A 24,112-nucleotide genomic window follows, 5' to 3' on the forward strand; every position below is an offset into this window, starting at 1 on the left:
AATAGGTGCAGGAGTAGGCCATTCGGCCCTTCAGTAAAAAAACCTACAGTAAAATGCACTGTTTACGTTGGCAGCCAACACAACCCAAGGATGTGCTGGGGTAGCCTGCAAGTGTCATCACACATCCTGATGCCAACATAGCAGGCCCACAATGTTCAACAGAACAGCACAAGCAACAAAATGACAACAATCCAGACTGTCAGACATTGGGCCTTCAATCTCCAGTCCCTGGCCAGATTTGCAGGCTTGCAGATATCGTGCTTCCGATTTTTTTGACACAGGGCTTCAATGTTTGGACTTTCAAACTTTGGTCTTCAACCTCCGATATTGACCCAGAACTTGGCAATCACAGGACTTTGACTTCGGAGCCTCAAACTCTGGACGTGCACGGACCTCCAAGCCTGGGAATGACCAACCTGGAGTTCACCAGTCCTCATCCTTGGAGCCTGCCAACAATGGTCCTTGACCACAAGAATCGCTGATCTTCATCCTCAGCAGCAGCCAACTCTACCCCCCGGCAATTTCAGCCCTTCCACTACTGAGACCTAGACTCTGACCACTGGCTACTGTCCCTGACCTCCAACTCCTCCTAAACCCTAACCTGATCCTCTAACTCCCCTGGCTGTCCTCAAAACAATCCTTGTAACCAAAAAAACCAACTGTCTTTGGCAAGATCTCAATGAGCATCACAGCTCAGTGCCACTCTATAATTCACTACATTGTATATTATTACTATATATCCTTCTTTTCTATTGCTTTCATCACTTTCTTTCCTGTTACAGCATCCTTTCTTCTTTTTCAATTTTGCTAAGCTCTCAGGAACATATGATAGTGTAGCAACCATGCCTCTGTAGTGGCTATTAAATGCAGATACAGTTCTATTTGACCCATTAATTCATCCTGTTATGAATATTGCATACATAATCCCTTGCCTTTTCCTTTTTAAAATAATTTTTCCTGCTCTGACTCTAATTGCGGGCATACTTTTAACCGTTTTCTAAGGTAAAGAAACCCACCCTGCTCCCAACCCTGGTGACTGGAATCCAGTCTCCCATGGTATACAAAATTGTTTTGCATTTCCAGTATCTACTGCTTTTAGTTTTCAAAAAGCCAAAAAAAGACATCCTGCCTCACTATTGGTTCTAGTGAGTACAATTGGCATTTATGTTTTGATTGTGTGGGTTCTAAAATATTGTCAATGGTAATTTGGTCCCAAGCTTTTTAGAAAATTATCCTCCAGCAGAAATTAATTTTAAAATGAAGCTCCTTTCAGTTCTCTGCATTACCTTCAGTGCATTTGCAGCTAAACTTGGTCCAGCTGAAGTTTCAACAGTTCAAGGAAATTACTGGAAGAAAGTGGTGTAAGAGTTGAGGGGAGTGACAAAGCTACATGGTCACAGTAGATAAATGTTGTAAGTTTTAGCCAGATGGAGTTGCAGGTTCCATAAACTTGCAATGATATGCAAAATCTACAATCAGATCTGAAATCCTGAGACACGAGGAAATTTGCAGATGCTGGAAATTCGTCCTGACGAAGGGTCTCGGCCCGAAATGTCAACTGTACGTCTTCCTATAGATGCTGCCTGGCCTGCTGCGTTCACCAGCATTTTTTGTGTGTGTTGCTTGAAATTCTGACGGCCTTATTTTTGAGCAAAGTGTGATGCAGAGGACAATGTGAAAATTGATGAAATTCAATTGAAAGAAAATTCTGAAACAATTAAAAATATCTTTAGTATTCAGTTATTTCATCAACAGCACCCATATTTTTACAGTGGACATCCACAAAAAACAATTTCAAAACAATTAAATGGTATATCAAACCGGTTTGCATCTGATAAGAGTATACCCTCCTTGGGCCAGTTATGTTGCTAGTCATTTATTTCCCTGTCCTACTTGTTTTATTACAGTTTCTCAGCTGAAATCTGCCCTAATCGCATTGGCAGTTCTACCTCACCTCTTGTCTGGATTTTGGTGACTGTGTGCAAAATCTGGAAGAGGCTAGGAGGCTCGGATGTAATTGGGAGAAAGAAACTGCATGAATCCTTTGTTATAGTTTCTTTGGACCATCTTTAATATGATTGTTAATTGTAGCTGCATTTTATATCATTGTTATGTATACACATAATAATAATGGCAATACTTATATTATTATTGCTGTGGAGCATTTGCATTATAACTGGTAGTTATTATCAATAGCCAATAAGAACATGATAGAAAAGGTCTGCTAAATCCTAGAAGCTATAGCTCAGATGCTTAGAAGAAGCCAAGGAACACACGTAGGTCGAAGACAGCCAGGGTAAAATATAAATCAATAACTTGGTGTTTAAATGCTGCTGCAGTAGCTACTTTAAATGTTCCAAGAGTTAGTACTATCTGTGGGACCTCATGGCAACTATGAAACAGCAATGGGAGTAAAACATAAATCAGGTAGAATGAAAATTAACACAAATTCATAAATGGAATCTCTGGACATGCCATAAAATATGGGCTAAGAACAATTTCTGATGCGTGTTTCTACCTCACACTCCCACTACACAATAATTGGACAGAGGCACTCTTGAAAAATATTCACACTACATTGGATTTAATTGTTTAGGTTCATAACTTTAGACTCCAATCCTAAGTAATCCTACCCCACAAATCCTGTACACTTGTGTCTGAAAATAGAACTGGTAACTAATAATACTACTTAACAAGTTTACCATTTCCACATTTCCTTAAGATATAGAAGGACATCTTTCAGCCCATCAAGTCTATGCCAGTTTACAGAGCAATGCCATTGACCCATTTTCGGTGTAACTTATTCTCCACACTTGCTCATCAATTCTCTTCAGATTCTATCATTCGTCTATACAATATGGGCGCTCTACAGTGGCCAGATAACCTGTCAACAGCATGCCTCTGTGATGCAAAAGGAAACTGGAGCACCAGGAGAAACCCATGCAGACACAGCGAGTACATGCAAACTCCACGCAGACAGCACCAGAGTTCTGGATCATATATGGGTTGCTGCAACAGATCTGCCAGCAGTGCCACAATGCCACACAAACAAAAAAAAAACACTTTCTTGGTACATCAGGATTTATTTTCAATGAAAATACTGAAACAACTACATCAGTGAGTTATCAATCAAATCTAAAGGTAGACTGATCAGGTATGAACTGGAAAATAACCAACGTATTGGTGATTTTGCAGCATGAAATATGCAATTTCACATTGCTGAAATCTTTTTCAATGCAGGGTTGGCACATGCTCTAAATATATTACTTAAACAACTTGTGTTTCTTTGAATGTACAAGGCCTGTATGATGTGTATAAAAATGGAAGAGACTGATTATTCATAAAAATAATTTTATGCATACAAATTTCATCAAATGCACTGTAATTAATAAAACCTATTTTATACACATTATCTAGTTCCCTACCGAGTGAAGGAATTATTAGCCCTGCACTTAGAATGGGACTGAGAGATTCTCATGGATTACAATGCTGAAGAAAATCAAAAGCTGTTTCCCCATTAACAGAGAAACCTTCCACCTAAGTATCAGGATGGGATAAGAGAAATTAAATTCTAAAAGTAATACAATACCAGAGTTAAAAAACAAAATCACTGCAAATTTCAAGTACATGTTAGCAGTTTCTACCTACATTTGATTACAACAATGGCTGTCAATACCAGTCTCACATGTTCCTGGTGATATTAATTCTCTTGCAGCTTTTCTGCTCAAGGCTAAATTGCCGTGTTCCGCGCCATCCCCTTCACTTGTTATCCTCCCCTTCGCCCCAATCACTTGCTTTTCCTAAATAGATTATTTTACCTTTCAATTCACATACTTTGCTTAACAAATCACTCATATCTCACTGTATTCAATTAGCCATGAATCACAAAAGGTTGGTTTGCAGGTGCAGCAGGCTATCAAGAAGGCAAATGGGATGTTGGCCTTCATTGCTAGAGGGATTGAATTTAAGATCAGGGAGGTTATGCTGTAACTGTACAGGGTACTGGTGAGGCTGCACCTGGAGTACTGCCTGTAGTTCTGGTCTTCTTACTTGAGGAAGGATATATTGACTTTGGAGGCAGTGCAGAGGAGGTTCACCAGGTTGATTCTAGAGATGATGGGGTTAGACTATGAGGAGAGATTGATTCACCTGGACCTGTACTCACTGGAATTCAGAAGAATGAGAATTCTTAAAGAAACATATAAAATTATGAAAAGAGGTAGATAAGATGGAGGCAGTAAAGTTGTTTCCACTGATAGGTGAGACTAGAACTAGGAAATATAGCCTCAAGATTCAGGGAAGTAGATTTAGGACAGAGATGAAGAGGAACTGCTTTTCCCAGACGGTGCTGAATCTGTGGAATTCTCTGCCTAATGAAGCGGTGGAGGCTACCTCAGTAAATATATTTAAGACAATGTTGGATAGATTTTTGCATAGTAGGCAAATTAAGGATTATGGGGAAAAGACAGGTAGGTGGAGACGAGTCCATGGCCAGATCAGCCATGATCTTATTGAATGGCGGAGCAGGCTCGACGGGCCAGATGACCTACTCCTGCTCCTACTACTTATGCTACCTCAAACAGGATTCACCAACTAGAGAGCTGCTGCTGCCAAGGTAAATTTTTGTGCAACAGGGACTCCAAGGAACATAATTACAAATTAACATTCCACTGGGGACTGTTGCAAACTGGATTGTTCCTTGTAACAGACTTCCCAACTTATTTGTTTGGAACAAAATGAAACCATACCTAATTAAAGAAATAATCACTGAACAACTGGAAGCGCCGCCAAAATTTAGGAAAATACAGAAATATCTCTTTAGAGACAACTGCATCTCATACTATTTCTGTTTCCCACTGTCCAGTTAAATTAAAAACACAAATTGCTAATTTGCACGGTACCAAATACAGTTCAATATGTTTATTTCTGAGAGTCTGCTGTGCTTTGGAGTGCTTGTAGTGTAATTACTGCAGGTATCCTCTGCATTACAACTGGGCCGATCTCTTGCTGCTGAGGTGGATGTTCAGCTCCAGAAACTGTGCACATCGGTTCAATTCCAGAATCTGTGCACGTCGGTTCTTCCCATTTCTTCAAGCGCTTCATCACTTCCTCCATACTAAGCTTGAAAACTAATCGTGGGTCTATGCTCGGCAATGAAGTGCACCCACACTCGTCCCGTAGTTTGATAGCCTGCAACAACGAAAAAGCAGTATTTAGGTATCACCTTATGAAAAGATGCAGCATCCTCTGTCTACATCTGATTCTCCATCCATGACAAGTTCGATCCAGAGGTGTTAAATGGTTGGTCTAAGACAATCACCAACTTGACCACAAGACAGTTCTTTCAGTTTATATCCTAATTTCTACTCTAATTAAACTTCTACCTTTTCTTTCAGAGTTAGGCAATTCTTTGTGTTTCAATAAGCACCAAACAGGCATCAAATGATATCAGCATTCCATTTAGCTTTACTGCCCAATTAGGGCGCCCCAAAAGATTCCCCACTGGGTCCTGGCATTCCTTCATTCATCCATTTTACAAAACACATACTAATCATATTTTCTCTTCACATCCCCATTTATTTCCACCTAATTATTTTTTTGCCTTTTTAATCTGTCTATTGCTTTGGAGTGCTGTAGGGAAACCAAGCTACAAAAAAGGGAAGTGGGAAATCCTTTCTATTCAAAGACGTGCTGTCAGTGGTTAATGCGAGCCAATGTTTCGACTCCATTTTTAATGCAGTTTTTCATGGACCAACTTCCTATATTGTAAATGTTTACTGTGGGCTTTACTGAACATGTGACCATTTTCCCTCCCGACATGCAGGTGTTACTCTGAGAACTCTTACAAATATTACTATCATATTGACAGTTTGCTTGGACTCAGTGGGCAATCCTTTGCGGGCTCCCTGACTGAGCAGTAGATCGGTTCCTGGAAATAAGAATGAAATCCGGGAGGGACTTCCGGGTCATCAAGGGAATGGCGGCGTAAGGAAAAGGTCTCTCGACAAAAAAGAAGGTAAACTGCCCCAAAATCGAATTTAGACAAATACTTAATATTGCATAACTATATTAATAAAAGGGGCAAGGATGATGTCTAAGAACAAGAATAAAAAGTCCGCTTCGAAGGCTGATAAGCATAAAGAGATGCAGCAAGGCGACGGGCCTAGCTCCCCCACGGCAAGCAAGGACGGAGATAATGAGGGGGAATCGGTGACTCTGTCTTTGATTCTCGGAGAGATTCGCGAGTTCCGACAAGATAACAGCAAACAGCTGGAAGATATTAAAGGAGAAATAGCAAAAACTAACTCGCGGATAGATGAAGCCGAAGCGAGGATTGTTGGAATTGAAGAGAAGCTACAAAACGCCGAGGAAGTGATAGCAGAAATGCTGAAGCTACAAGACCAACTCCAGTGGAAACTAACAGATCAAGAAGGCCGCTCGAGAAGGGAAAATGTGAGGATCTACGGAGTTCCCGAAGGAACCGAAGGTAAACCCGGATTGATGATTCCCTTCGTGGAGAAGCTGCTTAGATAAAACCTTGATATGCCGGCCGCAAAAGACCTACAGATAGAAAGGGGTCACCGCGCGTTGGCACCACAGCCTCCGGCAGGCGTCCAGCCCAGATCGATTCTGATCAGATTTCTTAGTTACAGAACGAAGGAAGAGGTGCTTAAAAGAGCATGGCAAAAGAAAGGTTTCATGTGGAACAACTGCAAAATCAGTTTAGACCACGACTACGCACCGGGGATTCTTGCCAGACGGAAGGAATATACGGAAACACGGAGAGTCCTGAAGGAAAACAACATCAGATTCCAGACCCTGTATCCAGCTCGGCTGAGAGTCTTTTACGACGAAGGGACAAAAACTTACGCTACGGTGGAGGAGGCAACGTCGGACCTGGCGGACCGGGGACTACCTATTAAAGTTATCACCCAACCAGAGTCGCTACTGGAGAGGATTCGGCAGAAGTCGTGGCAGTTAGTGGGGCGAGGACGCTCCACTCGAACCAGAGTGTCAAACTACAAGGAAAAGCTACAAATATTCAGACGCGAATGTACAGAGAATACAGATTAATTAAGAGAAATGACTGAAAAGAGTAAATCGGACTTAAAAGTAAAATGAAAACTGGTAACTGAAAATAAACTAGGCGGAATAACTTGAATGATAGCAATATAGTCGAGACATAAATAGGAGAAAATTCTCTATGATTATTCAAACTGCTGAGGGCCCTCTAACACAGGGTGAAGATAGAGGTTATCCCTCTGAACTGAGGCGGGTCAGTGCTCAGGCCTCACTGTGGGAAGTCGGGAAAAATTTTCAAATGTTATACGTTCAGAAATGTCTAGGGTGTGGTTATATGTCTTGGTTTACTGTTGAGAAGGGATTGCTTACTGTTTGGTTAGAAAAGGAGAGTGCTTTTTTTCTACTAGAGAAAAATGCAAACTGAATTGGTAAAAATAATTTCCTATAATGTTAATGGGGTTTTGAATCCAATTAAAAGAAATAAGATTATGTCTAAATTGAAAAAAGAGAGGGCACAAATAGCTTTCCTCCAGCAAACACATATGAGCCAATCTGAACATGGAAAATTAAAAAGAATGGGCTTTAAGCATGTATTTTATTCATCATATAAATTGAGTCACAAAAGAGGGGTAGCTACTTTAATATCAAGTACTCTTAATTATGAACATATTTCAGAGACTAGAGACAAAGAAGGACGGTTTGTAAAAATCACAGGAAGAATAGAAGGTACAGAAATAACATTGCTGAATGTTTATGCTCCTCCAGGTAGTGAATGGTCATTTTATAGACACATTTTTGACCTAATGGTCAGTTCTCGAGAGGTAGTAATTTGTGGAGGGGATTTTAATATTAGATTAAATCCTATATTAGATTCTTCAAGAATAGTTACTCAGAATAAACCTCTGACTCGGAAAGTGAATTCATTGATGGAGGAGTTGGGAATTATAGATGTCTGGAGGGAATTACACCCTACTAGTAAAGATTATACATATTACTCTTTCCCTCATTCAGCCTATTCAAGGATAGACTATTTCTTTATCTTTAATACAGATAGACTCAGGATAAAAAACTGTAATATTGCAACAATTGCTCTGTCGGATCATAGACCAGTCTCTATGTCTCTAATCCTGGAAAGGAAAATGAGGAAAACACTATGGAGGCTAAACTCACATATACTTAATAACCCAAAAGTAATGGAGAGATTAAGGGGAGAAATCAAAGAATATCTAGACCCTAATGACACGGGAGAAACATCACCAGTGATTTTATGGGATACATTGAAAGCTGTACTGAGAGGGAAAATTATTTCCATTACTACTCACATGAAAAAAATCAATGCACAAAAATTAGCAGACCTTCAAGGAAAATTAAAACAACTTCAAGTTGTAGATAGCAACAAAAGTAATTCAAATCGAAAACAGGAAATTAGGAAATTGCAAACTGAAATTGATGATATTTATACGTTGGAAACTCAAAGAAATTTTCTTTACCTGAGACAAAAGAATTATGAAGTAGGAGGTAAATCAGCTAGATTATTAGCATATAAATTACGAAAACAACAAGCAGACAATACAATTCATAAAATAAAGAATCCAAAGACAAAGCTTGTGGAGAGTACAATAGGGAAAATTCAAGAGAGTTTTGAAACATATTATCGAGAGCTGTACTCCCAACCAACCCCCGGGCCCCCAATGAGCCCTATATAGACAGTGTATTGAATTTTTTAGATCTACCTAAACTTACAGATTTACAAAATGAAAGTTTATTAGAACCAGTAACTGTCAAAGAACTGAACGTGGCCATCTCTAGGTTAAAGGCTGGAAAGTCCCCGGGTTCTGATGGGTTTACCTCAGAGTGGTACAAGTCCCTGAAGACACAGTTAGCCCCATTACTACTTAACACCTTTAATTGGATCTTGCAGAGAGGAGAAACTCCACCTTCCTGGAGAGAAGCGATTATTTCAGTTATTCCTAAAGAGGGTAAAGATAAACTAGAATGTGGCAATTATCGGCCAATTAGTGTTCTTAATTTAGATTACAAACTATTTACATCTATATTAGCGCGCAGATTAGAAAAGCTTTTACCTGGCCTAATCCATTTAGACCAGACTGGATTTATTCAACAAAGACAAACACAGGACAACATAAGGAGAACTCTGCACATATTAGAACAGGTTAATAAGAACGAGACAGAGACAATGGTAGTAGGATTGGACACTGAGAAAGCTTTTGATTCGGTTAGTTGGGCATTCCTATACAGAGGGTTAGGAAGATTCGGCTTTCAAGAAAGGTTTATTAAAGTAATTCAGACTCCATATGACAGCCCTACAGCCCGAATTAAGATAAATGGGGACCTCTCTGACTCCTTCATTTTAGAGAGAGGCACTAGACAGGGATGCCCAATTTCTCCTCTCCTTTTTGCGCTATATATTGAACCACTTGCCCAACTAATAAGACAGAGCGAAATCGTAAAAGGTATCAAGGTGGCAGGGATTGAACAGAAAGTGGCGTTATTCGCAGATGATGTTTTGGTCTATCTGAGTGAACCAGAAAAATCATTTATAGGATTGTTTACACTGTTGGATGACTTTGGGAAAATATCAGGTTATAAAATAAATGTAAAGAAAACGCAGGTTATGTCCCTAAATTATACACCATCCAAAAAATTGCAGGATACATACGATCTTAAGTGGGAAGCTAAATCATTAAAATATTTAGGAATAACCCTGCCGAAGGATCTTTCAACACTGTCACAGGTAAATTATGGGCCATTAATCTCAGAGATAAAAGCAGATATGCATAGATGGAATCTTATCCCCTTTTTAAGTTTAAATTCAAGGATAAGTACTATAAAAATGAATATTCTTCCTCGGTTATTATATCTTTTCCGTACTTTACCAGTGGAGGTGGATGATAATCAATTCAGGGAATGGGACAAATGGATTTCCTGCTTCATTTGGCAAGGAAGGAAACCTAGAATTCGATATAACACCTTACAGTTAGGGAAGGAAAGAGGAGGTATGGTTCTTCCTTGCCTGAGAAATTATTTTTATGCCTCACAGATAACCCCTCTGTTATATTGGTGTAATAGGGAATATAAGGCTAGATGGAAGGAAATAGAATTTGGATTAGTTGACAGTTTTCCTCTTCAGGCCTCAATAGCTGACAAAGGATTGATGGCCCAGTTGGAAAAATTTAATAATGCTTGGATAAATCTTACATTAAAAGTATGGCAGAAGGTGGTTAATGCATGTGGAATTAATAACATGCTAAAACTCTTTAGATGGTGTGCATATGATACCGAATTCCTTCCCAACAGAGGAGATAAAAGATTTGAGCTATGGATAAAGAAAGGTCTTACAACCTACCTCTCATTTATAGATAAAAGAGTATTACAAAGTTTCCAAATCCTGCAGGACAAACATGGCCTAGAACATAATGACTTTTTTAGGTACCTTCAAATACGAAACTATGTTAACCAGAGTTGTAGATATACAGACCTATCAACAGTAGAATTAGAATTTTTCAAGATTCTGAATTCGGCTTGCAGTTCAATACCTAGTAAATCAGTTTCTCGCCTATATAATGCACTCTCCCATGCTAAAAATGTAAATACACTGTATATTAAAGAGAAGTGGGAGAAAGAAGCGGGGTTGGTACTTTCAGAGGAGGCTTGGGGGAAAAGCTGCAGCTTTCAATGGTCCTCAACTAATTCTTTGACTTGGAGAGAACATTGTTGGAAAAACATTATAAGATACTTCAAAACCCCATATCAGGAAAAATATAAAGATACAAATGTGATGTGTTGGAGAAGGTGCGGCTCCAAGGAGGCAAATCATTTTCATATTTTCTGGGATTGCCCTAAATTAAGTCTATTTTGGGAAGGTATTCATAGAACATTAGTTAAGGTACTTAGGTCCCAGATACCTCTGAACTTTGAGACGCTCTACTTGGGGCATGTATTGTTCCTTGAACAGAAGGAAGATATAAAGTTGCTGCAGGCCCTCTTAGCGGCAAGTAAGAAATTAATCACTAGAAAATGGCTAAATCCAATACCACCTACATTAGAAGATTGGTATGAAATTATCTTGGAAATATTTAAAATGGAAAAGTTGACTTACTCCCTGAGAACTCAAAAAGAAACATTTTATCAAATCTGGAATAAATGGATTGAATATATAACCCCAATGCGAGCAGACTTTAGATGACTCTCCTAATGATTTGTATTGCTCTTCTCATCAACACAGTAATATTGCTAACGTAAGCACCCCTAGTCTAAATGTTTGTTGTTTTTTTTTGGAAAATAGAGAATTAACACAAGTAAAGGGAAAGATTTGGGAAAGGGATAAAAAAAAAATGAAAAAATTAAGGAAATAAGTACATAGGGATTGGATAATTATGTCTGGGGGCAGGAACAAGCACGAACAAATTGGGATATAAACACCTACAATGGTTGGTATATAGGCTTGTATGCAACATTTTGGACCAGTGGAAATGGTGCAGAAGGGTTGTATGGAAACTGTTATTACCATTTTTCTTAACAACTAATTTCATTACTTAGCCTAATAGGTTAGATTTACCACAGTACATAATTATCTATTTAAATGTTTATTTTGCTTTTATATCATCTCAATGTGTACTTAAGAACGTATAAATAATTGTAGTTTTATACATATAAAAAAATGGAAAAGGTTATATGTGTGAAAAAAGTACATGATAATTGTGAATTCCTTATCCAAATAAAAATAAAATTTAAAAAAAAAAGAAGAATGAAATCCAAGTTCCTAACAGTGGTGTTTGCTGCTTGTTTCCCGCTGTCCCATCAGACTTGGCATAAAAATAACACCTTCAGCAGCTGTTGCCCCAATTCTCGTAGCACTGATCATTTGTTTAACAGATTGAAGATGATATCATACAAGCTGTTCTAATGTTGATATTCCACCAACCACTTTGATGTTTTAGATGTCCAGTCCACCCCACAATCATGCACTGGGTTGAGCCATTACTGATTCCTTCCAAGTTTTCATACAAGTGGCTTTAAAAGAAATGAAAGTAAGAAGGTGCCTACAATTTTATAGATCCTGTCAGTAACACCACATTGAAGCACAATTATTGAGCCAGGAAAACTCTAAGGTCAGGAGAATCTTGAAATGGACATGAACTTAGCCAGCAATGTACACATTCCTGCCATGACTGTGCCAGGACACCGATACATCAAAGGTCAATTGCAGCCAAGGCTTCTGTAGGTAACTACCACAACATATAATGTCACATCTGTAGCACAGTGGCACTTCTGCCTCTTAGCTTAAGTAGCCCAGATTCACCTCTGGCCTCAGGTGCAGTCTGTACACAGTCTGCCACAAAAGAGAAATGTTTGATGGAATTTCTCAGAACTGGTATAGAGTTGATGGGCCTAATGGCCTCCCATGTTATAAGTAAATACGATACATATGAAATCTACTCTAAAGCATAAGGGGGCACTTAAACCCATAGTATCAGCACTCTATTAAGGTAGCCACAAACCGCTGTGCCTTGCCCTCTCCCTCCCTTTTGTTGACTTGTTTTTTTGAGCTGAAAAGCATTCTATATTCCAATCTTTTGGCAGAAGACAACATTTGGCATAACCTTTCATTTTTGTGGTCTCGGTGTGAATTTTAATTAGTTAACTGTTTATCATTGATTTCCAAGCCAATGGAAAGAACTTCCCTGGTCATCCATCAAAATAAGTTAATTATGCATAATTTTGGGAGGTTCTGCTTTTGAGGAAGAAGGCTTCAACATAACATAACTACCTTCCCTCACCACCTTTCCCCTAGCTGTTCTCCAGCGTCTGCCTCTTCCCATGAACACCTCAAGCATCAAATAGATTTTTTAGTGAAATCAGACTAAATGTGTTGGCTATGAACCAACTAAACAAATGCAAATTAGATCTGCACTGAAAAAAATCTGTTCTATGGGTGCCAATCAATCAACAAGATACCATATTATTATGGAAATCAGTAGAAATAATTGTGTCCTAATTATGCTGACAGTGATTTACGGTGTCTGGAACGTGATTAAAGCAATGTGGTTAAATCATACTGTCAGCACATTTCGAACTTCCAAGAGTCTTTCTCTTGCTCAGTTCAGCAGAGAAAGGCAAATGTCAAAACTGAAATGTTGTGTTGTCAAATGCTATTTTTCATACATTGATAATGATGCTGTTTAAGATGGCAGGATGCTGCAACAGGGTTTTAAAACTCACCAACGCACATGCTGCTGTTTCACTTACGCCACACTCCCACATTATTCTGTAGATCAATAGCCATCAGAACACCTCACCCAGCCTCATCACTTTCCTGACAGAGTTGTACATTCACTGATACCAGAAATTCTCAATCTCAGACAACAAATTTTAACAGGTCTCATGCTATTCTTCTAAAACATTTGTCAGAGACGAATGGAACCCTATTATTTAAATACCCTTATCAACAAGGTGTGTGATGTATGAACTCTATTTATATGGATTGCTTAACAAGTTTCACAGACAAACTAATATCAGTCTCGGCTGTTTTTTATGATAGGGGAGGGCAGTCAGTCATACACTGTTGGAGCATTACTTTATTGTAGTGATACAAAAAAAAAAGACAACTAGCACTCTCGTTCTGGCACTACCTGGCAGAAGCTAAAGTTGCAGAATTCATTTCGAAGATAACACTTGCCAAAAGGAAATCTTAATATTTTCGACCTGGACCGAAGGAGAATTGTGTAAGTAAATTGGATTGTATAAAGAGCACAGTATGCTTTTGAATTAGTATTAAGTGTAGCATGAAAATAGAAAATGTCAAATGATTTATGACTAATTTCACAATTTTATTTTCTTTGCAATCAATATTTAAATTAGAGGTATAGAAGATTACAAACTTCCAAATATTGACAAACATATTACAGGGAATTATATGGTAGGTTATCGTTGGCGAGAGGAATTAAATAATCCGAAGTCCTTCTAAATCCACAACATTTTCACTACGCATAGCCCAACTTGCTTAAGTAGGTGGAAGAACTGCATAAAGGTTCAGGAGTTTTTATAGAATCAAATTAATCACTACAATCTTACTAAAATATATCTTTATTTTAATGTATTTTTTATTATTTTAAACAAGCTGATGGATAGTTTTCAGCCTAATTTGCTCATTGTAGTGTTTATTATAGGGTGGCACAGTAGCACAGTGGTCAGCAAAACGCTCTACAACACCAGCGACCCCGGTTCAATTCCCGCCGCAGCCTGCAAGGAATTTGTACATCCTCCCCGTGACCACGTGGGTTTCCTCCGGGTGTTCTGGTTTCCTCCCACAGTCCAAAGATGCACTGGTTAATAGGTTAATTGTCATTGTAAATGTCCCATGATTAGGCTAGGGTTAAATCAGGGATTGCTGGGCGGCGTGGTTTGAAGGGGCCAGCAGGGCCGATTCCACGCAGTATCTCAATAAATAAATACACTATTAGTTGCAGAGATAAGATGGTAATGGAGATATTTCATACTATTTATAAAGCTTACTCAAATGGTTACAAAAAAGAAGCATCAGCAGTTCATCTTGATTCTCCTTATTTTTGATATGGGAAGTCAGATTTTGCTTTGTAGATAGTAAAAGTTTGTCTGTGAAAAAGGATTTTTTTTTTGTTAGTTATGAGAATCAGTTTCAACCTTAATGTCTGTTTATTTGGGACAACTCATAAAGAACAAAAACTAAATTGAGAAAATAGCTGGGATCCCACGCCATTTAGTTGTGACAGGAGACTGTTGCCAAACAGTTTCTAACTAGCATCAGTTGTGTGCATTTGCATGGGCAGTAGACACTACTCCGTGTTTACAGTGATCAGTTTTTAAATAGCATCAGTTGCACGTGTTTATGTTCAAAAAGCAGTGATTTTTGTCACTGATTATTGGTGAGAAATAATCATTAAGACAATTCAAAACTGCTTGCTCACCGCAGTTTCAAGCATTCAGGCTTGGAGATGCCAGAAACGGAAAGTTAAGAATAATGAAGCTATCGGTAGTCACCTTGAATGTTACAATGAAAATGAATATTTGGAGGATGAAATCATCTCAAATATTGTATGAAGGCAGTCCATTATCTGCATTAGATGTATCCTCTGATTTTATTCAATTACACTCAATCAAAAGAACACAGCAGATGAATACCTCCATCAATAACTGTTAGAAACTAATACTGTTTAATAGTACCATAGAGGTATTGCTAATATTCTAACTTGCTCTGAATTTCATTTAAATACATAATTGTTTTATTCAGTTAAATGGTAGTTTATATTTTTGTTTCCTTTTAACTATTTCATGCACTCAGGGTCTTGGACTATACTTTTTTGTGTGACTGTACTTTACTGATATCTTATATGTGTTATATGTGCCTTGTGTTGTGTGTGACTGTTAGTACTGTACTGTGTTTCGCAATTTGGCCCTGGAGTAATACTGTTTTGATTGACTTTATTCAAGGGTATTCATGTATGGCTGAATAACAGTTAAACTTGTACTTGAACTTGAAATTGAAACTTTGTCAAATTGGGGCAAAATATACTGGTTCCAATGTGTCCCAATTAACCAGGATCTAGGGAGAGATAGAGAGAGAGAGAGATAGGGAGATAGAGAGAGAGTGAGTGTGTGTGTGTGTGTATGCACGCATGCTTGATTGAAATTAGTGCACTATTATATTAAACCTGGAAAAATAAGAAAAATTAAATACTTTAATAATACAAATATTTTCGCAGATACTGCAAGAATCAGTATTAAAACTTGGAGAATGTTGGAAGCATTTAGTGCCTTGAGTCATTCAGCAATGTGTTAAAAGATTGATTGCAATAAAAAATTAGTCAAAGGTAAGTTTAAATTCAGTGAACTTAAAGTTGGATGTACTCATAAAGGTCCTTAACAACTTTTGGTTCCTTGTGCTTCCATTGTTCATTTAAATTATGTGCTTTGTTAACAATTCAACAACAAGTTTGTCCTCTAGTTTTTATGATTCTACAGATAACAGCAGGCTATACTAATGTGCACAAAACTCTCAAAGTTCAAAATACATTTATTTTCAAAATATGTACACTGTATATAACTTTGAAATTTGTTTCCTTATAGATAGCCACAAAACAAAGAAACCCAATAGAACCCATTAAAAAAGACCATCAAACACCCAATGTGTAAAATAAGAACAAAATCATGCAAGCAATAAAAAGTAAGCAAATAACATCCAGAATTAAAGTTCACAAAAGTGAGTTCACAGCTACAAAACCAGTCCTGGCCATGAAGCAAGTCACAGCAGATCCAGGAGCCCGTTAGTTGTAGAGCACAGTCTCAGTTCAGAGCAGAGTCGCGTAAACCTCACGGAGCAGCAAGCTGAACACCTGCCTGTCCCTCACCTCCAGCCCCAACACCCTGACTTTTCCAATATGGCCCAGCATTCTATCAACTAAACCTTAGCTCGTTGCTCATTCTTAGACCCGGACCCTGACACTTCAATACCCTCTTGGCCACCTCGATTCGGCCTTTACTTGACCTTTCCAATCTGGCCCGGCACTTAGATCAGTTAAACATTGGCTCATTCCTTCCTCTTAGCAGGGGCCCTGCCTCAGCTCGCCACACAGCAGATCTACCGGTTTGAACCAGTTTCAAGTCCACTCCAGGAATGGCCAAACATTGGCTCATTCCTCACTCTCGGGCCTGGGCACCCTGTACGTGCCATGCTGCAACCATCCTGCAGCTTCAAGACTTAGAAACATAGAAAATAGGTGCAGAAGTAGGCCATTCGGCCCTTTGAGCCTGCACCGCCATTCAGTATGATCATGGCTGATCATCCAACTCAGAACCCTGTACCTGCCTTCTCTCCATACCACCTGATCCCTTTAGCCACAAGGGCCAGATCAAACTCCCTCTTAAATATAGCCAATGAACTGGCCTCAACTGTTTCCTGTGGCCGAGAATTCCACAGATTCACCACTCTCTGCGTGAAGAAGTTTTTCTTCATCTCAGTCCTAAAAGGCTTCCCATTTATCCTCAAACTGTGACCCCTCGTTCTGGACTTCCCCAACATTGGGAACAATATTCCTGCATCTAGCCTGTCCAATCCCTTTAGAATTTTATACGTTTCAATCAGATCCCCCCTCAATCTTCTAAATTCCAGAGAGTATCAGCCTAGTCGATCCAGTCTTTCATCATATGAAAGTCCTGCCATCCCAGGAATCAATCTGGTGAACCTTCTTTGTACTCTCTCTATGGCAAGAATGTCTTTCCTCAGATTAGGGGACCAAAACTGCACACAATACTCCAGGTGTGGTCTCACCAAGCCCTTGTACAACTGCAGTAGTACCTCCCTGCTCCTGTACTCCAATCCTCTTGCTATGAATGCCAGCATACCATTCGCCTTTTTCACTGCCTGCTGTACCTGCATGCCCATTTTCAATGACTGGTGTACAATGACACCCAGGTCTCGTTGCACCTCCCATTTTCCTAATTGGCCACCATTCAGATAATAATCTATTTTCCTGTTCTTGCCACCAAAGTGGATAACCTCACATTTATCCACATTAATTTGCATCTGCCATGAATTTGCCCACTCACCTAACCTATCCAAGTCACCCTGCATCCTCCTCACAGCTAACACTGCTGCCCAGCTTCATGTCATCTGCAAACTTGGAGATGCTGCATTTAATTCCCTCATCTAAGTCATTAATATATATTGTAAATAACTGGGGTCCAAGCACTGAGCCTTGCAGTACCCCACTAGTCACTGCCTGCCATTCTGAAAAGGTCCTGTTTATTCCCACTCTTTGCTTCCTGTCTGCCAACCAATTCTCTATCCACATCAATACCATACCCCCAATACCGTGTGCTTTAAGTCTGCACACTATTCTCCTGTGTGGGACCTTGTCAAAAGCCTTTTGAAAATCCAAATATACCACATCCGCTGGTTCTCCCCTATCCACTCTACTAGTTACATCCTCAAAAAATTCTATGAGATTCGTCAGACATGATTTTCCTTTCACAAATCCATGCTGACTTTGTCCGATGATTTCACCGCTTTCCAAATGTGCTGTTATCACATCTTTGATAACTGACTCCAGCAGTTTCCCCACCACCGACGTTAGGCTAACCGGTCTATAATTCCCCGGTTTCTCTCTCCCTCCTTTTTTAAAAAGTGGGGTTACATTAGCCACCCTCCAATCCTCAGGAACTAATCCATAATCTAAAGAGTTTTGAAAAATTATCACTAATGCATCCACTATTTCTTGAGCTACTTCCTTAAGCACTCTGGGATGCAGGCCATCTGGCCCTGGGGATTTATCTGTCTTTAATCCCTTCAATTTACCTACCACCACTTCCCTACTAACATGTATTTCCCTCAGTTCCTCCATCTCACTGGACCCTCTGTCCCCTACTATTTCCGGAAGATTATTTATGTCCTCCTTAGTGAAGACAAAACCAAAGTAGTTATTCAATTGGTTTGTCGTGTCCTTGTTCCCCATGATCAATTCACCTGTTTCTGACTGTAAGGGACCTACATTTGTCTTAACCAATTTTTTTTTTACACATATCTATAAAAGCTTTTACAGTCAGTTTTTATGTTCCCTGCTAGCTTTCTCTCATAATCTGTTTTCCCTTTCCTAATTAAACTCTTTGTCCTCCTCTGCTGGACTCTGAATTTCTCCCAGTCCTCAGGTGTGCCGCTTTTTCTGGCTAATTTGTATGCTTCTTCTTTGGAATTGATACTATCCCTAATTTCCCTTGTCAGCCACGGGTGCACTACCTTCCCTGGTTTATTCTTTTGCCAAACTGGGATGAACAATTGTAGTTCATCCATGCGATCTTTAAATGCTTGCCATTGCATATCCACCATCAATCCTTTAAGTATCATTTGCCAGTCTATCTTAGCTAATTCATGTCTCATACCTTCAAAGTTACCCCTCTTTAAGTTCAGAGCCTTTGTTTCTGAATTAACTATGTCACTCTCCATCTTAATGAAGAATTCCACCATATTATGGTCACTCTTACCAAAGGGGCCTCGCACGACAAGATTGCTAACTAACCCTTCCTCATTGCTCCATACCCAGTCTAGAATGGCCTGCTCTCTAGTTGGTTCCTCGACATGTTGGTTCAGAAAACTATCCCGCATACATTCCAAGAAATTCTCTTCCTCAGCACCCTTACCAATTTGGTTCACCCAATCTATATGTAGATTGAAGTCACCCATTATAACTGCTGTTCCTTTATTGCACGCATTTCTAATTTCCTGTTTAATGCCATCCCCAAACTCACAACAACTGTTAGGTGGCCTGTACACAACTCCCACCAGCGTTTTCTGCCCCTTAGTGTTATGCAGCTCTACCCATATCGATTCTACATCCTCCTGGCTAATGTCCTTCCTTTCTATTGCATTAATCTCCTCTCTAACCAGCAACACTACCCCACCTCCTTTTCTTTCATGTCTATCCCTCCTGAATATTGAATGTCCCTGAATGTTGAGCTCCCATCCTTGGTCACCCTGGAGTCATGTCTCTGTGATCCCAACTATATCATATTCATTAATAACAATCTGCACTTTTAATTCATCCACCTTGTTACGAATGCTCCTAGCATTGACACACAAAGCCTTCAGGCTTGCTTTTACAACACTTTTAGCCCTTATACAATTATGTTGAAAAGTGGCCCTTTTTGATTTTTGCCCTGGATTTGCTCAGTTCATACTGCAAAACTGCCAGGTCATACAAGCAGTTCGAAAGCTCAACTCCAGAAAGGGAAATTACAGGCTATTGGTTGTAGTGATCATTGTCGAGAAAAACTGTGATTAATAAAGTAGTTAATAGGTTTGTTTGCTGCCAGCAAGTCTTCACCGTGCTTCAGCAACGCCATCTTAAATTCTCAATGATTCGACTGGCTCCTACACTCACCTTTTCCCTATAACCCCTCTTATACCTATTCTATTATTTTATAAAATCTATTTGCCACATTCTTGTTGGAAATTGCATCCCTTAAATCCCTGCACAATGAATCTTCCAGCCATATAAAACCTATCACAAAGGGAGTTTATTCAATATAGATACAAAATTCAATAAAGTGACATGTAGCAAAGACGTATAGACAGTGATAAGGTAATCAGCAGCTGGAAGTTGAGAATGCTGGAAACAGTTGACATGGTTGAACTTTGTGTACTGATGAAAAGTTATTAACCTGGAAAAACAGCTTTTTCTCTATTCACATTTTACCTAACCTGCTGAAATTTTCCGATAGTTTTGTTTTTATTTCACATGTTTAGAATTTTTTTGTTGCCTTTTAATGACTGGGTAATCTGCTTTTGCTCAAGACAGTGTTTGCAAAGCTACCAGAATTATCTCCCTCACATAATATTTAATGTTTCTGAAAATAAAGATGGTATGCACATCTTTGAAATACACGAAAACCTCCTTAAATTCAAGGGCCACAGACTCGAACTAAGTGAGCTACAAAGTGTCACCCGTTTGGCCACCTGCTTCATGACAATGAATCGTATTTGGCTCCAGTTGTGGTTGGCATGCTCTGATGTGCACAGGGTAGTGCCATCATTCTGCTGCCTGTTCTGGCCAGAGGTCAAATTTCACTTCCACTTTCTGCAACAAAGCACATTACTTCATTTATCAGATACGTAGCTTTTAGAATTGATGGGTTTGTGTGCCACTTCTTTTCTGTTCACACACTAAAGTAAGAGCACTCACTTACCTATATGGGAAGGCAGAATAAACACATTTCCATTTCATAGAGAATGTGTAATGTTCCACTTTAGTGAGCTATTTATAGCCATTCTCCACTTTATCCCATTTTTAATGCCCATATCAAGAGTTAAGAGCAATCCATTTCAATTTACCTCAGTATATCCTAATTTTCACAATCATTTCCACATTCTCCATATTATAAACCACATTTTACCAAACTTTTGTCTTCTCTATATGGTCAGTTACCACTCCCATAAGCAAGTTTTATGTCCAGTACTGGGAGTACATTAACAATATCAAATCATATCATTACTCACATTGTAAATAACCCCCTTTTAAGCTGAAATTGACACCTAATCTGCCCTCGGTTGCTTTTTCTACCCTCTAGTTTAATGCCCCAGCTAGAGAGCTGTACCCAGCTACAAACCATTAAGCTATACTATTTTAGACCATAAAATAAAACTACATCTCTAATCAAATCATATTATCATTGAACTAATTCCTGTGTTCAATAAACTTGTGATGATTTCACTCCTTTAAGGTCATCAGGTAACGTGACCTAACTCATGATGAAATAATATACCACAATGTTTCTTTGGCATTCAGTATTTTCCCCCTTGATAATCTGGCCAATAAACTAATCCAAGCCTGACTTTCACCTTGAAGGAGCAACTAGTCCTTTATGGCAGAAATGACCATAAATGAGCATTTTTTAATCTCTTTTGTGTCATATTTTCAAAGAATGGGAACAGGAGCTCACAGTAGGGCTGCTTGCCTGTTAAATAAATCATTCATGGGCTCGTCAATGGAATTCTGACTTCTCTCCCCACCCCCCAGAAAATACTCGTGTGAGCAAGGACACAGCTGACACTACCTGCTGAGCTTAAAGGAGTAAGGTCATCCCAAGGATAATAAATGTAGGTGCTTAAAAGGTACGAAACAAGGTAACAAATTACATACAATGTTCAGCAGTTGTACAGCACATCTGGAGCACCAAACTCATTAACGTTAAAGTATCTGATAACAACAGCAAGAGAAACTTGGAACGTGAATTTTCAAAAATGAATTTAGTTTAAAACATCTAAGTGGAGCTCAACTAATTCTATTTTGTTACAGTGCAATGTAACATATCACACTGAACAAAGGAAAGGCTCGCGGTTCATTCACAAAGCCTGGGTATTCACTATGAGGCCTTCTCCGGGTCTGATGTTCTCAATCCTTCTCAAGTCCACCATTAGCTTTGTACGCTGGCCAGGGGGTATGGCATTTCTGAACCAGAGTAGTACCAACCTGCTCCACAAATCAAGCTGCTGTCAGCTGAATGGCAGGCCACACCGCACCCATTTCAAACTGAGGCACCGATGTGCTGCTGCCACCATCACTTCATTCAGTGCTTTGTGCTGGTCCTGTGCTGCGTCAGATCATCACACAGCACTCTGCCCTGAGAGTGTGAGGCACTTTTAACTGCATTGGACAAGAGCTAGTCTACTGGAATGAAGGCTGAATTCACCCTCCACTCTCTTTCTAGGTTTTATTATAGTTCAGGAGCTGCGTCTCCCACTTTCTGACTCGGGCCAGCTTGGATCTGTAACCACACAAAATTATTCTGTAGGATGCTAGTCTTCATTCTTCATCATTTGGACCTGAGCTGGCCCTCCACCAAACTCATTAGTGACCTCCTGAGTTCCGTCCTTTTTGGACCTTGGGTCAGAAACTTCGACGATGCCATGGGCTGACACAGTAAGTCAGTCCAGGTGCTGAACTGTCCAGATATACACATGATATACAATCTCCATCATCCACACCCACTTCTCCCCACACACAATATAAGTGGGCCAGCCGCACACACACAAGGGTGTGCTGCCTGGCATTGGAGACATAATGAGAATGATCCTGGGAATGAAAGGGTTAACATATGAGGAATGTTTGATGACTCTGGGCCTGTAGTCACTAGAATTTAGAAGAATAAGGGGGATCTCAATGAAACCTGCTGATCACTAAAATGCAGAGATAGAATGGACTTCCAGAAGACACTTCCAATTGTTGTAAAGTCTAGGACCAGAGGGCACAGACTCAGAATAAAAGAATGTCTCCAGAACAGAGATGAGAAGGAATTTCTTTAGCTAGAGGGTGGTGCACCTATATAATTTGTTGCTACAGGTGGCTGTGAAGCCATTTTGGGTGTATTTGACTCAGAGGTTAGTAGGTTCTTGATTAGTAAGTGTGTCAGAGGTTTACAGGGAGAAGGCCAGAGACTGATGTTGAGGGGGAATATTAATCAGCCATGGTGGAGCAGATGCAATGAGCTGAATGAGTCTAATTCTGTTATGTTTTATGGTCTCCAATCAAACCAGAAGTTGGGCTACTTGCATTAACGACTCATCTACTGACTTGCCAAAGTCTGCAAAGTACACTCAGGGATACAATGTCTTCAATTTTCAGAATAAGTAGAGTTCTGCTACATAGAGCAAAGCAATTTATATCACTGGACCCTGTTTACCACTTTACACGTTCATTACCTACATGAGCGTGCACATGCCTGGAGCATGTAACATAGAAAAAAGATGCACTTCATCTCTCTTTGCCACAATCTTTGCTCATGCCTCCCAAATCTGTTGCATCCAGAAAGAAAATGAGTGGAAATGACACCTAAATAATGGAAAGATGTAACTGCTTCTTCGTTATATCTAGCTCAAAATCCTGAAACTTGTTTGCAGAGAAAACACTATAAGGACTTGTGTTTTGTTGAAGAATTTCATCTACCTTTCTCAAGGGCTATAAGTTACATTTATTAAGTAACGATCTTGCCAGCAAAGTCCAAATTTCATGAAAATAACAAAAAAAAAAGTTTAAAGTATCTACAACTCTATGTCTCTCTCACATTCAGTGTCAGAAAGGCCAAAGAATTGATGGTGGATTTTAGAAGGAAAAGTCAGGAGAACAGACATCAGTTCTCATTGAATGGTCAGCGGTGGATACAGTGAGGAAGTGAGAAATCATTGTATTCCTGAGTGTACTTTGCCAGACTTTGGGAAGTCAGAAGATGAGACAATAGTGGAATCAAGCAAACTTCTGGTTTGATTTTAAACCATAAGACCTGGCAGAATTAGGCCATTCGGCTTATCGAGTCTGCTCTACCATTTGATCATGGCCGATTAACAGGGTGAGCAGTTTCAAGTTCCTGAAGCCAACACACTGATGCAATCATGAAGAAGGCATGCCAGTGTAGTTTGAGGAGATGTGGTATGTCACCAAAGACTTCTTGCAAATTTCTATAGATGTAATGTGAAGAGCATTCTCACTTTTAGCCTCACAGCCAGGCATGGAGGTTCCTATACACAGGATTGTAAGAGGCTACG

General features: G+C 39.4%; 1 protein-coding gene across 6 annotated transcripts in view; it reads right to left on the bottom strand.

Annotated features, from left to right (window-relative positions):
• Positions 1–1,771: 1,771 nt before the first annotated feature.
• oma1 (OMA1 zinc metallopeptidase) overlaps positions 1,772–24,112 on the bottom strand; it is a 68,708-nt gene continuing 46,367 nt past the window's right edge. For 3 of the 6 annotated variants that reach the window (XM_063064250.1, XM_063064253.1, XM_063064252.1), the window contains exon 9: positions 1,774–5,190. In XM_063064250.1, the coding sequence (XP_062920320.1) occupies positions 4,921–5,190 (270 nt within the window). In that variant the 3' untranslated portion in view covers positions 1,774–4,920. Of the gene's footprint in view, positions 5,191–24,112 lie in introns of all 6 variants that reach the window. The other 3 variants (XM_063064255.1, XM_063064254.1, XM_063064251.1) reach the window with 3 other exon arrangements.

The sequence above is a fragment of the Mobula hypostoma genome, chromosome 12 (assembly GCF_963921235.1).
Source record: "Mobula hypostoma chromosome 12, sMobHyp1.1, whole genome shotgun sequence".
Taxonomy (NCBI): domain Eukaryota; kingdom Metazoa; phylum Chordata; class Chondrichthyes; order Myliobatiformes; family Myliobatidae; genus Mobula; species Mobula hypostoma.